This window comes from Pelophylax lessonae (genome assembly GCF_965119305.1).
Source record: "Pelophylax lessonae genome assembly, chromosome: 4".
Lineage (NCBI taxonomy): Eukaryota > Metazoa > Chordata > Amphibia > Anura > Ranidae > Pelophylax > Pelophylax lessonae.
In genome coordinates this window covers 507,822,085-507,836,922 of record NC_138771.1, presented here as the reverse complement: position 1 = coordinate 507,836,922, position 14,838 = coordinate 507,822,085, and the positions used below count along the sequence as shown (strand labels likewise).

The following is a 14,838-nucleotide window of genomic DNA, read 5'->3' as shown; positions in this document are numbered from 1 at the left end:
TACATCAGTATCCTCAGTCCCTCTTCAAATAACAGCCCCCCCTTTACATCAGTGTTCTCAGTTCCCCTTCACATCACAGCCCCCCACTTTACGTCAGTGTCCTCAGTCCCCTTTCACATCACAGCCCCGCTTTACATCTGTGTCCTTAGTCCCCCTTTACATCACAGCCCCCCTTTACATCACAGTCCCCTCCATTACATCAGTGCACTCAGTCCCCCTTCACACCACAGCCCCCCCTTTACATCACAGCCCCCCCCCTTTACATCACAGTCTTCCCTTTACTTCAGTGCCCTCAGTTCCCCCATTACATCTCAGACCCCCATTCAGATAACCCCTCCTTTAAATCATTGTCCACTCTTTGACATCAACATCCTCATTCCCCCTTCACATCATAGCCCTCCCTAAAAAAAAAAAAAAAAAAAACACTTGCTTTGTGCAGTATATTATTGCAAAGGTCTTCTATATTGGTTATCCAAGCCTTGGTGGTGACAACAGACCCAGTTCTCTGATTCATTTATGTTTGTAAACATACAGTTTTGTGAGTATATACATTATATTGTCAAAAGTATTGGGATGACGGCCTTTACACGCACATTCGCTATAATGGTATCCCAGTCTTAGTCCGTAGGGTTCAATATTGAGTTGGCCCATCCTTTACAGCCATAACAGCTTTGACTCTCCTGGGAAGGCTGTCCACAAGATTTAGGAGTGTGTCTCTGGGAATGTTTGACCATTCTTCCAGAAGCACATTTGTGATGTCAGGCACTGATGTTGGATGAAAAGGCCTGGCTTGCAGTCTCTGCTCTAAATCATCCCAAAGGTGTTCTATCATGTTGAGGTCAGGACTCTGTGTAGGCCAGTCAATTTCTTCTACCCCAAACTTGCTCATCCATGTCTTTATGGACCTTGCTTAGTGCACTGGTGCGCCTTCATGTTGGAACAGGAAAGGACCATCCCCAAACTGTTCCCACAAAGTTGGGAGCATGAAATTGTCCAAATTGTCTTGGTATGCTGATGCCTTAAGAGATCCCTTCACTGGAACTAAGGAGCTAAGCCCAACCCCTGAAAAACAACCCCACACCATAATCCCACCTCTACCAAATGATTTGGACTAGCGCACACAGCAAGGAACATAAAGACATGGATGAGTGATTTTGGGTTGGAGGATTTGTATGTTTTTGTATTTTCTGTTTGTTTGCTTATGTTTACCAGACTTGTATCTACACATGAATGAACAAATATTTATTAAGGCTAGGTTCACATGTGAGCGGGAGCGAGAAAAATGTGCTGATGCTTAAGAAATCTTTGGTGGTACCAGTAATCCTAATGGCACCCCCACACTTTGGAAACCACAGTTTGATTTCCCGTAATGGGAACTGCACTGCACTATGCCGTTTCACTGCGGCTGCGTTTTTGGAAAAGGTGCAAGGGCCTTTTCCCTGTGTTTTCAGGGGGGGGGGGGGGGTTTCTTTTGGACAGGCTGCTGCGCCCGAACAAACACAGCTGCTGGAAACTGCATAGATGTGAATCAGGCCTTAATATGAATTCTTTATAGGCAATATAAGAACAATGTAGCGCTAATTATCAGTAAAAAGTTCTCAGAAAGATTAAAAAGTCCATGTAGAGTTCCAATATGATCAGATGAAAAATGTAGCGAATCCGTGATACCACCACCAGACACCCAGTTCACACTGACCCTTACCACATAACGATGATCCCCATGACAGAGATCCCAAATGCCAAAAATAGACTCAGTAGGACTCGATATGTATCCTGGATAATATGCGTCCTTCTCTGGAAGTCTCAGGTCAGTAGTCACAGGTATGTAGGGAATGAAGCACAAAGCAGTATCATAGCGCAGACCATTTATTAACCAGATCAAAATAATAGATTAAAAACACTTACAAGGATCCAATCATAACGAGCATGTAAAGCAGTCCAAATTGTTTCCATGCATGTTCCGCCACGGCATTCCACCAAAATGATGGCCGCCACGTCTCCTCACTGTGGGCGAGCGTGTCCACTGTGACCGCCCGACGTACGTTTCGTTACACTGAACGTCTTCAAGGGGCGCGGTCCGGCAGTCGTCACAGCTGAGCTGAGCCGGACCGCGCCCCTTGAAGACGGTTAATAAATGGTCTGCGCTATGATACTGCTTTGTGCTTCATTCCCTACATACCTGTGACTACTGACCTGAGACTTCCAGAGAAGGACGCATATTATCCAGGATACATATCGAGTCCTACTGAGTCTATTTTTGGCATTTGGGATCTCTGTCATGGGGATCATCGTTATGTGGTAAGGGTCAGTGTGAACTGGGTGTCTGGTGGTGGTATCACGGATTCGCTACATTTTTCATCTGATCATATTGGGACTTTACATGGACTTTTTAATCTTTCTGAGAACTTTTTACTGATGATTAGCGCTACATTGTTCTTATATTGCTTTTAGATCTGTTTTTTATTCCAGATTCTGTGTAGCAGCTTTTCTATTTGGATTTTATTACCAACTTCTGAAGTTTGTATGTTTGAAGCTTTGAATTTCAGTTAGCGCAGCAATTTTTATTACTTACTTTATTATGAATTCTTTATAGTCTGACCAAGGGCTCTTTCACACGGGCGGTCCGATCAGATCCGCCTGTCAGTTTTTTAAGCGGATCTGATCGGATCCTCCATGCAGCTCTATGGGGCAGCGGGTGTCAGCGGAGACACCTCCGCTGACACCCACTGCCATCCGCATCCGATCCTGTGCTGAAATCTGGACGGATGGAAACCCTATTTTTCCATCCGTTCAGTAATCGGAGCGGAGCGGATCTGATGAGAGCGGACAAGCGGTCCGCTCTCCTCCGATCCCCCATAGAGGGCAGCGGGGGCTGAGACACCTCCCTCTCCGCACTGCAAGCGGAGACGGAGCTGTCATCCGCCCGGCTCAGCGGGGATCGCGGATCGATCCCCGCTGAGCAACACGGATCCGCCTACGGAGGCGGACCGTGTGAAAGAGCCCTAAGTGTTGCAAGGTTGATGTTTTACCTTAAAGGTGAACTTTAATCTGCTTATATTTTGCCTTACTCCTGTCAGCAACATGCTCATGATGTTTTTAAATAACACCTTCATTTAGACCAATTGATGGCAATACTGGGATTCTATGTTTCTCTATCCAAGACAGGAAGATTATGGCTGGTGGGAGGGGCTAGCAGGATGCTGTACATAACTTCCTGAAAACATCCCAGCAGTACTTCTCTCAAGAGCCCTCAGCCCTGATGCAAGCAGGGGGTTTACTCTTGGAAGGAGTAATGCAAATATCAAAAAGCATTAATAGTTGGATGTCAACCTGGAAGAGTGGGCGTTGGAAGACTAACTAAATTTTCATGCAGACTGCCCTAGATAACATCCACATAGGATGCTGAACCTCCATGATTGAAAGCATAATCTAGCTTTATCCTGAGGGAGAATGAGCTAGGTGATGCTGGACCTCCTCCAGCCAGAAAATGAGGTGTGCAAAAGAAAATAAGTGATTGGCGCTGTCAAACGTAGCGTCTTTAACAAATAAAATGGGTTAACTAGTGGTGATTGATCAATAACTGTTATAGTGCATGAGGTAGATTGTGATGGTGTAGTACAAAATAAAACAAATGTATATTACTAAAAATTATATAAAAGTGGGGGACTCTATGGTGTATTACAGCAGTGCAAATATAACTAAATATATAAATGTTTCTGAAAAAAATTGTGCAATGTGTTAAAAGAAATGAGGAGGTGTGCTCCCTCAACATATAAGACCACAAAGTGCTATATTTAACAGGTGTAGTAACAAAAGTGCAAATCCAAGAATATGCAAAATGTCTAAATATATAAATGTTCCTAAAAAAAATGCAATGTGTCAAAAAATGAGGAGGTGTGTTCCCTCAACGTATAGGGTCAGAAAGCGCTATATCTGACAAATGTAGTTACCAAGGTGCAGAGCCAGTGATTTGACAATAGATGTCCTATACAATACCATATATTAATAAATATGTGTTATATTGGAGAATTAATAAATACGTGTTATATTGGAGAATTAATAAATACGTGTTATATTGAAGATTAAAAAAGGGCATATGCTTCCCTGATAAAAATCATGATAGCAATACAACCTGCAATGAATATATATAAAAGTCCACAAAAAAGTATAAACACAAGTTTGGAAAAATTTCTCCAATATTCCTATAAGAGTGCAAAGTCTATAGAAAATAATAAAAAAGTGCTCTTGTTGCAGTGGCCCGGAGTGCAGTGAGTGGGCAAAAAAGATAAGGTGCTCCCCCTCTCCTTAGGTCCCACGCTTACCAGACTCAGGTACCCCTACAGGGGTCGATATTGGGGATCGCTCCCTCACAACGGTGATCTGGTCCCTGGTTCCGCCTGGTCTCCTCAATCGCACTCCAGCTCAGTGAAAAAGTGGTTTATAACTTTGATATCCCAATCAGTTGGAAATAACCAGAATAATCCCGGGGCATGTATAAGAGAAAAATGCTTCCAATAGTGAAGGATTGCTTTTAAATCCTTTATTTCATATATAAAAAGACAAGTACTCACATTGTGGTCACGCTTGAGAGCGTGACCACATCACTTCCGTCTACTGATCCAGAGGCTTGGGACACACATCCGGCGGGTGGTACGCACGCTGATTCCAGGCGCGCACCGCTAGAGAGGAAGTTGCGGCTCCTATGCCATACAGATACACTATTCGGCAATTGCTAATGTGAGTACTTGTCTTTTTATATATGAAATAAAGGATTTAAAAGCATATTCTTGGATTTGCACTTTTGTTACTACACCTGTTAGATATAGCACTTTGTGGTCTTATATTTTGAGGGAGCACACCTCCTCATTTCTTTTGACACATTGCACAATTTTTTTCAGAAACATTTATATATTTAGTTATTTTTGCACTGCTGTAATACACCATAGAGTCCCCCACTTTTATATAATTTTTAGTAATATACATTTGTTTTATTTTGTACTACACCATCACAATCTACCTCATGCACTATAACAGTTATTGATCAATCACCACTAGTTAACCCATTTTATTTGTTAAAGACCCTACGTTTGACAGCGCCAATCACTTATTTTCTTTTGCACATTTATTCGATACATCTTTTTTGGGTTGTATCTTTTAAGTGGGCTGCAGCCAATGTTTGGTTTTATAGTTTTTATCCTAAGCGCGGATTTGTTGGTTTTTATTTAGAAAATGAGGTGTGCTGTCTCTGAGTTGCTGCAGTTTCTAATGCACATTGTGAGACGCTTAGAGTGTGCAATAAAATTAGAGTAAGCAATTTCAATAGAGGAGAGGAGCCTGTTGAAATAAAGGGTTAAACTTTTGTAGCACCCTACAGGTAGATGCTAGGTAAAATATAGTGGGCTTTGTCTGCCTAACAGCAGAGCCATGTCTTCTTTTGTGAGGTAGGTTGTCATGGCTACCAAGTGTGTCTGCTGTGAGGGGAGTCTCCTCGCCGGCCCTGTGAGAGGCGTCTCATTGGGCAGTGAAGGAAACCCAATCAGGGACACATTCAGGCTTGTAACTACCCTAGAAGGCAGATTCTGCCGAAAAGGATTCTGGGAGTGGGTATAAGTCTGAGGGGAGTGCATGACTCTGCGTCTTTGGCAGGAGCAGAGTCCTAGGAAGGAGAGTGCGGCTGTCTCTCCTCCTGTCTGAGGAAGGTGGATGTCTCAGGGTGTCTCCTGAGAATACAGAGCGTGCTGAGTTGAGCTGAGGGGATCCGGTGTGCCGAGAGTCTGCGGAGAGAGAGAGGGGTCCAGTCCCAGGAAAGCCTACACAGGTTGTGAGTACTGGGGATTGCCCCTGGGGGTCTGCCTGAAGTTAGAGGAGACCACTCCGGAAGAGGTTATGGGATTCAGTGTCAGCTAGCTGTAAAGGGGGTACCTAGGTTGAGGACCCTGAAGCTACAGAGGGGGTACATAGTTAGTGGACCCTGAAGAGTTCAAGGACAAAAGGGGCACCTGCAGTTTGGGCCCTGAATGGTATAGAGCGTGCCAGTTAAAGTGACAGCTGTACAGAGTTCTACAACATACTACCTCAAGCTGTGTCAGGCGGGGGGAAAGTATTCAGTGACTCTCACAGTACAACAGTGTCAGGAGTTCTACAGTTCTCAGTCTCAGGATCTTCTAGACTATAAGTCGAGGATTCAGCACTTCTTTTGTTCTACAGAGTATTCTCAGAGTCAGTGAGCGTTGGCTGGCGCTGGCTGGCGTCAAGGAAGCGCCAACAGGCATTTCAGAAGTAAAGTCCCAATTGTAAATAGTTAAGCCTCAAGGAGTATCCCACACATTCCCTTCTCCCATCCCCTAATTCCAATAAAAAAACACAAACAAAGATGCCGGAGTTGTCGCTGCTTCAGTTGTCACACCTGGGGACTCAGCTCACATGGGCTGGAGAGGATTCCAGTACTAATGGCAGATCCACATCAGGCCATAGGCCTGGAAACCTTGCTACACTTTATTAACATTATTTGTTTGTTAACATGTTCCTGTTTAACCTTTCAAATATGTGGTGCAATAATTTTAACCACCCAAAGGTAGTATAGTTGTATCGCTACCCCTGAAGGAGCTGCTGGTATTATTGGGTTCTTTGTTTGTTCTCTTTTGCCCTCTTTTGCCCTAGCCAGAACCTCACCCTTACTGGCGCCACCAGAATACCTCAACTGGGAACCCTCAGTGGTCACACAAGAATGGTACACCCTGGTTATCAAGAGGCAAATAATTTGTATTTTCAAACCAAAGTAACAAGATAACACACTATATCAGTAATTTAACATTAATACATATGAAAGCAGCAAAATAACTGTTTCAATGCAAATTAGCCAAATACCTCTAAGAGGCAACTCTGTGAGTACTACAGTACCAAAGTGTAAATGATAACTCACTTAGAAAAACACCCCATTCAGACAAGAGGGGCTAGGCTTAGGCCTGAGAGTTTGACACACTTGCCCACAACCCAACTATGCCCCCAGGTAGGCCACGAACTTGGGGCATTTTTGCAAGTTAGCGTCTTCTGGCTCAGGTGGGGCCCTTTAACAATGGCATGCATAAACTGTGATGTTCAAGGAAACAAATAAATAACACATAATCCTCAGTAGGTGTGTCCCTTTAAGAGTGGCAGGGCAGGGCAAGCACCTGCAAGGAGATGGGAGAGCACTGGGAACAGAAGATTTCGAGGAATTTAAGTGGTTGTAATTATATGCATGAAGGTTAAAAACCTTCAGTATGCAGTTACCCCCGCAGCCCCCTTAATACTTACCGGAGGCGGATCCCAGCTCTCTGTCTCCTCGTTGGCTCAGAGACAGCAGCCGGAGTCATTGATTCCTGCTGGTGTCAATCACAGCCAGTGAGGAGGAAGTGGAGGTTGGGGTCATACCCAGTTCTGTGTGTCTTAAGGACAGGGCAGTGCTTGGAAGTGAGCACACATGAGTGCCCCCATAATACGCGGCTTTTTATGGAGGCACTGGGCAGGGGGGAGGAGTCCAAAATGCCAGAGGGGGACACGAGAAGAAGAGAATTGGGGCTGCTCTGTGTAAAACCCTTGTGCAAAGCAGGTAAGTATAACATGTTTATTTGTTTTTTATTTTTGTTTTGAATTAAGCCTTTAGGCTACATTCACACCTGAGCGTAGCGTTTTTCGCGCGTTTTTTACCGCGATTTTACCGCGATTTTTGCGGCGTTTTTTACCGCGATTTTACTGCGATTTTTACCGCGATTTTTGTGCAGGCGTTTTTAGATTGAATAGAGATCAATGGAAAACGCCTGTAATCTGCCCAAAAAGAAGCTCATGTACTTTTTTGAGCGTTGGGCGTTTTGTATACAGCGTCAAAACGCTCAGATGTGAACAGGGGCCATTGAAATGAATAGGATTTGTCTTGTTGGGCGTTTTGAGAGCTGATCCTAGAGCAGAAAAACGCCCCAAAAACGCCCCAAAACGCCTAGATGTGAACGGAGCCTAAGTATCACTTTAACTGTAGGGTATTGTGCATCAAATTTCAGTGTCAAAAAGTATTTAGACAAATTTAACAGTCTGGGGTAATAGCAGCTATGGTAACTGTCTTTGGCCTTGATGCTTGCTGCTTTCAATGGGGAATGGCACTAATAGAATGCTTTGCTCTCTCTCTTAGGGGGGGGGGGGGAGTTAATTGAGTGGAAGGAGATCATACCAACTGAGTCTTAATTGCAAGGGGAGTCACTTGTTAATAAAAGTTGTTAGATGGGTCCAATAACCTCTCACTAGATCTTTATATGGCAGTCTCTAAGTGCTGGAGCACTGTCTTCATGGTGGGAGCCCCCTTAGTTGGTGACACAGCAGTGGTGGCAGTTCCGGGAAACAACTGCTTGACTTTGGATCCTCTCAGTGGCTTGGCATTCAGCTTGACATTCCATCCTTTAACTCCAAAATGGCCTAGTCCCACAGAGTACAGCACAGCTCTCTTATCACCTCTCCAGTTGGCACGCCTCTCTCCAACTGCCCTACTCCTTTCCGGGAATTTCATTTACTCTCCCTCACTTCCCTCCCCTTTGCTGATAGTTTTGGGTCTTGTAGTTGCATCCCTAGCTTAGCTGTGTGTAGGGGCCTCCTTCGAGACTACATTACCCAGAATACTTCGGGCATCTGTATTAGAGCTATGGCCAAACAATACAGTGCCATCTTGTAGGCAAATAAAGTTCTGCATTCCCATTACCAATACTCAGTGTTAGATAGCACTAATAAAAAATGTACTTAGCTTGGTTTAAAGATGTATTACAGATGATAAAATCCATAAATACAGCATCACTTAAGTCCAGGGGAACCCATCATTTATTTTGAAATTCTTGTGAGTGACAGTCCTCTTTTCCCAGGTGCTCTGTTCTCAACCTGGGGGGAACTCAACTAATCGTTGTTTTCTGCCAATATATATACCTATCTTATTGCAGGGTCCTTTACTTGAAAACTAAATAAAATAAGTTTTCACCAAACAAAGGTGATTTCTAAAAGGAATGGAATAACGCATGTGGTAAGGTCAGAGAGTCACAGCTATAGATATATAGATACTATATACACAGAAGTGATTACCTATAAACTACTATAAATAATAACATTTCAAGTATTACTAAGCTTCTTGTAAATCGATAACTATTGAAAACCTATATTACATTACCCCTGTACAACTGTACAGGAATGAAAGGAAAGCTGGAGCTCAGCTTCAATATTTTTGTGCTAAACTGTCTTTTCTTTCAGGTGGATCAACCATCCAGAGTATCCCTTCCGTGATGAATATTGAAGCATCAAGACCCTTGCATTGACCAAAGAACTCAGACATTGTGTTTCTATTTGAATAGCAAAGTTTTTCTATTAGACAGAGGATAATGTGAATATAGTCAATCCTGCTACTTATTATGAAAAATAAAATATTAATAATTGTCTTCAAAAACTGACTGTCATTTTATTTTACCCCTAAACTTTTGTCTGTTTAAAAGACATATTGTACAGTATCAAACAACTCCGCCAGTGGCAGCCAGTGCTCCATGGGTCGGGGGGGGGTCGGGGGGGCGACAGACGGACTGCACCATACACCCCCCCCCCCGGATCACACAAGGCCGCACACAGTACACACAGCATTACAGTACAGGACCCACAGCATAGCATGACAGTACAGTACAGTACAGCACCCCACCCCCCTCCCCCTGGTCACTCACTCATCTGCACAGGCGGACGGCAGCGAAAAGCAGCTTCTTCCCCGTCTTCTGTGTCTCCTCCTCCCTCCTCCTCCATGCCCATTGGCATGGCTTCTCCTTTCGGCCAATCGGGAAAAAGGTCTTAGAACCTGCTTCCTGATTGGCCAGGAGGAGGATCCGTCTGACAACAGCGAATTTTCATTTGCTATTGTCACACAACTGGGTGGGCTTGGGGCGCAGTGCTCTGCGCCCCAAGCCCACCCTTTTTTTTAGCCTATTAGAAGCTCTGGCTCTAATCACATGGCTAAAAAAAGAAAAGCCCCACTGAAGTCCATGCGTCTGGCGCCCCACATGTACATTAGGGGGACGAACGCATGGATAGGGGGGGCGGTGCCCCTGCACCCCATATGCACCAGCTGCCACTGAACTCCACCCTCTTGATTGGCCAAAGGGGATGATGCAGTTCCCGAACCTGCGCACAGGAGTCATTCATCTTGGCAAACAGGCAGAGTGCCTAGAATGTATGCTGAACTGCACATACACAGCTCAGTTTATATTCATTATCAGATTGCGAACACGCAGGTAATTGTTCTATTGCTGAAGAGACATATCGTATCTCTTCTGCAATTAAAAGCTGCCTACTCACATTTTCTTTAAGTGGAACTATCTTTCAATAAATGTTTACATGGTAAAGAATGTCTTAAACCCTTTACAAAAATGTAATAAATTGCAATTTATCAATTTAATAGATGTGGTGCCTGCATTCGTTTTCAGTTGTCAGACTAAGAACATTTTTATCAATATAGAGAAAACAACTGTTTCTTGTTCTTGCCACTTCCTGGGAGCTGAACTGAATTCTTAAACAATGTTATCTTTCTTCTGTAATCTACTATTGCCCATGCCCCCTGCGTAATATAGATGAAAGGAAGATGACATATTGAATTTTAAGCCAATGTGATGGCGGCCATGATTCCCTTCATAGACATGGATTACTGAGTACAACCACTCTAAGAAAGGAAGTGTGTTATTTACAAGAAAACCAGGTGAAAACAAAAGGGAAAATACCTAAAAAGAACACTAATGCTGCTACCTACATCTATGGACTAGTACAAAGTTAAATATATCACATTTTTGTTTTGGGGTTTAAATGCACGTTAAATACATGCATGCTAAGTAATATGTGTACCTCTTACAGATATTTATTATAGTACTTCCCTTGTAAATGCTTTAGTTTGAATTCAGAAGGACAGAGTAATCTATGGTGGTCACCATCCACTACCTAGACTGAGATTATTTAAATCCTGGTATGCGTGCAGCTCTTGACTGTGTTTGCAAATGGCTCACATGGATCAGTGTTGCCAACCGTCAGTAATTTTACTGGCAGCCAGTAAAAAACAGGCACTTTTCTCCTGCCAATAAATGCCAGTGACAGAAAAAGGTTGCCAGTGAAAAAATATGGCTGTGATGCTCAGCATGCGCAGTTTCGGTCTGGAGCTGGAGGAGGCCTGCTACAGTGTGTTGTGTTGTCTGACATAGGAGGCGCCTGAGCGTGTTGTGTGATGTTATAGTGCAAGGAAGCTGAGCAGGGCAGACGGAGCCTCGTCTGTGGGATGGGAGAAAGGCAAGCCGGTAAGGGGACTGTCAGTGCTACTTGGGCCAGAGTAGACTGAAGAGTCACCTGGCATGGGGAGATACAGTCACTGTGACTCAGGAGGGGACGTGTCACCATCCTCTGTACTGCTGTCACTGTGAGCATCCATTTCATCTGTGTGTGTGCGCTGCCCATTCTAATAAAGAGAGTCCTGGCCCTGGGCTACTTACTTACTATATCGAAAATAAAATAAGAAATGTTTTTTACCTTAATATCTGCCTTAGGTGGCGTTTCACACTATAGCGATGTCAGACATTGCATGTGATTCGTACCGCACTGCTGTGCAAATCACATGTGATGTCTGTGCAATGCAAATTCAGCCATACAGATTGTATGGCTGAATTTGCATCGCATTCAGACCAATCTCATGCAGGACCTTTTTTTTTTTTTTCGTTCGCACCAGAATCAGAACGCATAGGTGTGAATTCTGGTGCGGACCAAAAAAAAAGGGTCCTACACGAGTTTGGTCTGAATGCGATGCAAATTCAACCATACAATCTGTATGGACAGATTGCACTGCGATATGCAAACTCATCTGGGGGTGTCATTAACTTTGTATTGACACTCCCAGCAGTTTGCATGTGGCAGTGTGAACTGCCTGCGAGTTGGGTGCGATGCGGGAACCCGCAGTGGATTTGCAGGGTTCCCGCATTGCCCCAGTGTGAACCAGAACTAAATCACATTGCTAATTGCATATTGTACTTGCTTGTAACCTAAATACTGAAAGTTGCACTTAGAACCAGGGCTCGAGTCCTGCAGGAACGCATGGGAATGGCGTCCCCGTACTTTTTTCAGCAGGAAAGCTGTTCCCATTGCCAGCCGCGTTCGGCAGGCAGGGCCGCTGTCAAGGGGGAACCACAATCCCCCGCGGTGCAGCTGTGTAAAAAAAAAATGTCTCTGGGCCGCCTGCATTCCATGGGAGTGGGAACAGTCAGTGGACTATTTTATCAGTTTCGGGTATGCGGATTAATCCGCCGCAGCGTGCTATTCAACTCCAGCCTGGTCACCTGCCTCTTCAATGTGAATAGATGGTGACAGGCTGGGAACACTGTGGCGGATTAATCTGCCTACCCGAAACTGATAAAATAGTCCACTGACTGTTCCCGCTCCCATGGAACACAGGGGTCCCCGGCCGGCGCTGTGGGCAGTCCAGGGCACGGGCGTACCACCGGGGGGTGTCAGGCCGGTGTCCTGCATGGTGCTGCCGGGCTGCCTCTCTGTGTGAAGGAAGCTGCAGTGGCATTGTGACAGCTCCTTCAGTACACACTGCTCGCGGGGGGTGCGGCGGCAGAAAGAAGGTAAGTGCCTGATGTCATGCTGTGCAGCCTCATGTGTGTGCTGGATAGGAGGGGGATGGGGCAGCTGAATAAAGAGGAATTGATCTTTCCATATTCCTCCTGCAGCCGCGCCGAATGCCTGATTCTCCTCTTATCCCTTTTGCAGGCATTCGGTGGCTGCAGGAGGAATATGGAAAGATCAATTCCTCTTTATGCAGCTGCCCCATCCCCCTCCTATACAACTTATTTTGCTGGCCCCCCAGGGCTCTCCAGCCCCTCCTCCCAATGCTCTTTAGCCCCCCCCGTGCTTTTAACCCCCCCAGATTCTTAGCCCCCCTCAGTGCTCTTAACCCCCCAATGCTCCTAACCCCCCCGTGCTCTTAACCCCCAGTGCTCTTAACCCCCCCCAGTGTCTTAGCCCCCCAATGCTCCTAACCCCCCGTGCTCTTAAACCCCCAGTGCACTTAATCCCCCCCAGTGTCTTAGCCCCCCAGTGCTCTCTAGCCCCCCTAGTGCTCTTCAGCTCCCCACAGTGCTTTTCATCTCCCCCCCACACTCTCTGGCTCCCCCTGTACTCTCCACCCCCCTGTGCTCCCTAGCTCCCCCCTCAGTGATTTCCAGTCGCCCCCTCCTCCAGTGCTCTCCAGTTGGCCCCCTCCCCCAATGCTCTCCATCCCCCTGGTTTTCCCTGCCCGCCCCTGCCCGCCGTGCAGCACACTGCTTTGCAAATCACATGTGATGTGTGTGCGATACGAATTCAGCCATACAGATTGTATGGCTGAATTCGCATCGCATTGGGACACAACTCGCATGGGACCCTTTTTTGGGTCCGCACCAGGATTGGATCGCATGGGTGTTCACACCCATGCAATATGATTCATGTTGGAACTGACAGTTCGCACTACGATATACGAACTGATCTGGGGGTGTGGATAACTTGGTATTGACAGCCCCAGCAATTTGTATATGGCAGTGTGAACTGCCTGCGAGTTGAATGCGATGCGGGATCCCACAGTAGATTTGCAGGGTTCCCGCATCGCATATATGTGAACTGGGACTAATACCAAGCACATTTGGAGTGACACATCTGAGGGGCATTGCTGTAAATTAGGGTACACTAGAGTTGCTCTCTGAAGAGTGAACCACAATGGATCACTTTTCAGAGGGTGTTTGCTAGGTGGCAAGGAAGCATTATGATGCCTCCTCACCATCTAATTTAATCCTTAAAAACCTGTACCACCTACAAAGGTTCCTCCTTATATCAGGACCCACCCCCTTCCTTAGTGCATTCACTCTGCGGAAGGTGGTCACTGTTCACCAGAGTCCCCCCTACATCAGAGTTCCCGGTATTCCCCTTTACATCAGTCTGCAGGATTCCCCCTTACAGTGCAAGGGGGAACTCTGTGGATGCTGATGTGAAGGGGAGCTCTGATGTAAAGGGCAATGCTGCAGACCCTGATGTAAGTGGGAACTCTGATGTAAAGGGGAACACAGTGGATTCTGATATAAGGTGGTCTCTGGTCACCAGAGCCCCCCCCCCCCCCTTATATCACAGTTCCCTTTTAGAGCACGATCTGCAGAATTCCCCTTTATGTCAGAGTTCCCTTGCATTACAAGGGGGGATCTTGCAGATTCTGATGTTCTTTTCTGGCTGGGTATATTAATCTGGCCTTCTTGTAAAGTTTATAATTTAAAATATTGATATTTGCACGGTTTACCACAGAATTCTGGCATTTTAGGTACTTTTTTTGCAATGTCGAGGGGGGATCCTGGGTGAGTTCCCACACTTTTTTTCCCAGGACTTGAACCCTGCTTAGAACTGTAACTTTTTGGAAATGTCAGTAAAAACGTGACTGTGCGAGTACATTTTTGGTGTTGTGTCAGAAAATTTCAATCTGGTAGGTTGGCAACACTGACACAGATAAGCTGCAAAAACAAACAACAGAGATCTGAAGAAGAGGGTTTACCCTCAAATTGTGTAAGCCAGTTTTGGATCCTAGGCAGCATCTCCTTGGTGTTGGACTATTCTGGGTCCTACTAACCACTGTGTCACGAGGGTTGGCTTGACATGTTGTATACCTTTATTGTTTGTAAGTATGTTTTATTTTATTTATTTATAAATAAAGTATCCTTGGGATAATGCACTAGGCTGGTGCACCCTCTGTTGTCAGCCGGACTTCCCCATTCGTTAAAGGGTAGCAAGGCCTAGCAC

The 14,838-nt window shown here is 45.3% G+C and overlaps 1 protein-coding gene across 2 annotated transcripts in view; it reads left to right on the top strand.

Annotated features, from left to right (window-relative positions):
• LOC309553538 (prostaglandin-E(2) 9-reductase-like) overlaps window positions 1–9,404 on the top strand; it is a 46,132-nt gene extending 36,728 nt beyond the window's left edge. For both annotated transcript variants that reach the window (XM_082254786.1, XM_082254785.1), the window contains one exon: window positions 9,262–9,404. In XM_082254786.1, the coding sequence (XP_082110912.1) occupies window positions 9,262–9,294 (33 nt within the window). In that variant the 3' untranslated portion in view covers window positions 9,295–9,404. The remainder of the gene's footprint in view (window positions 1–9,261) is intronic.
• The last annotated feature ends 5,434 nt before the right edge of the window (window positions 9,405–14,838 follow it).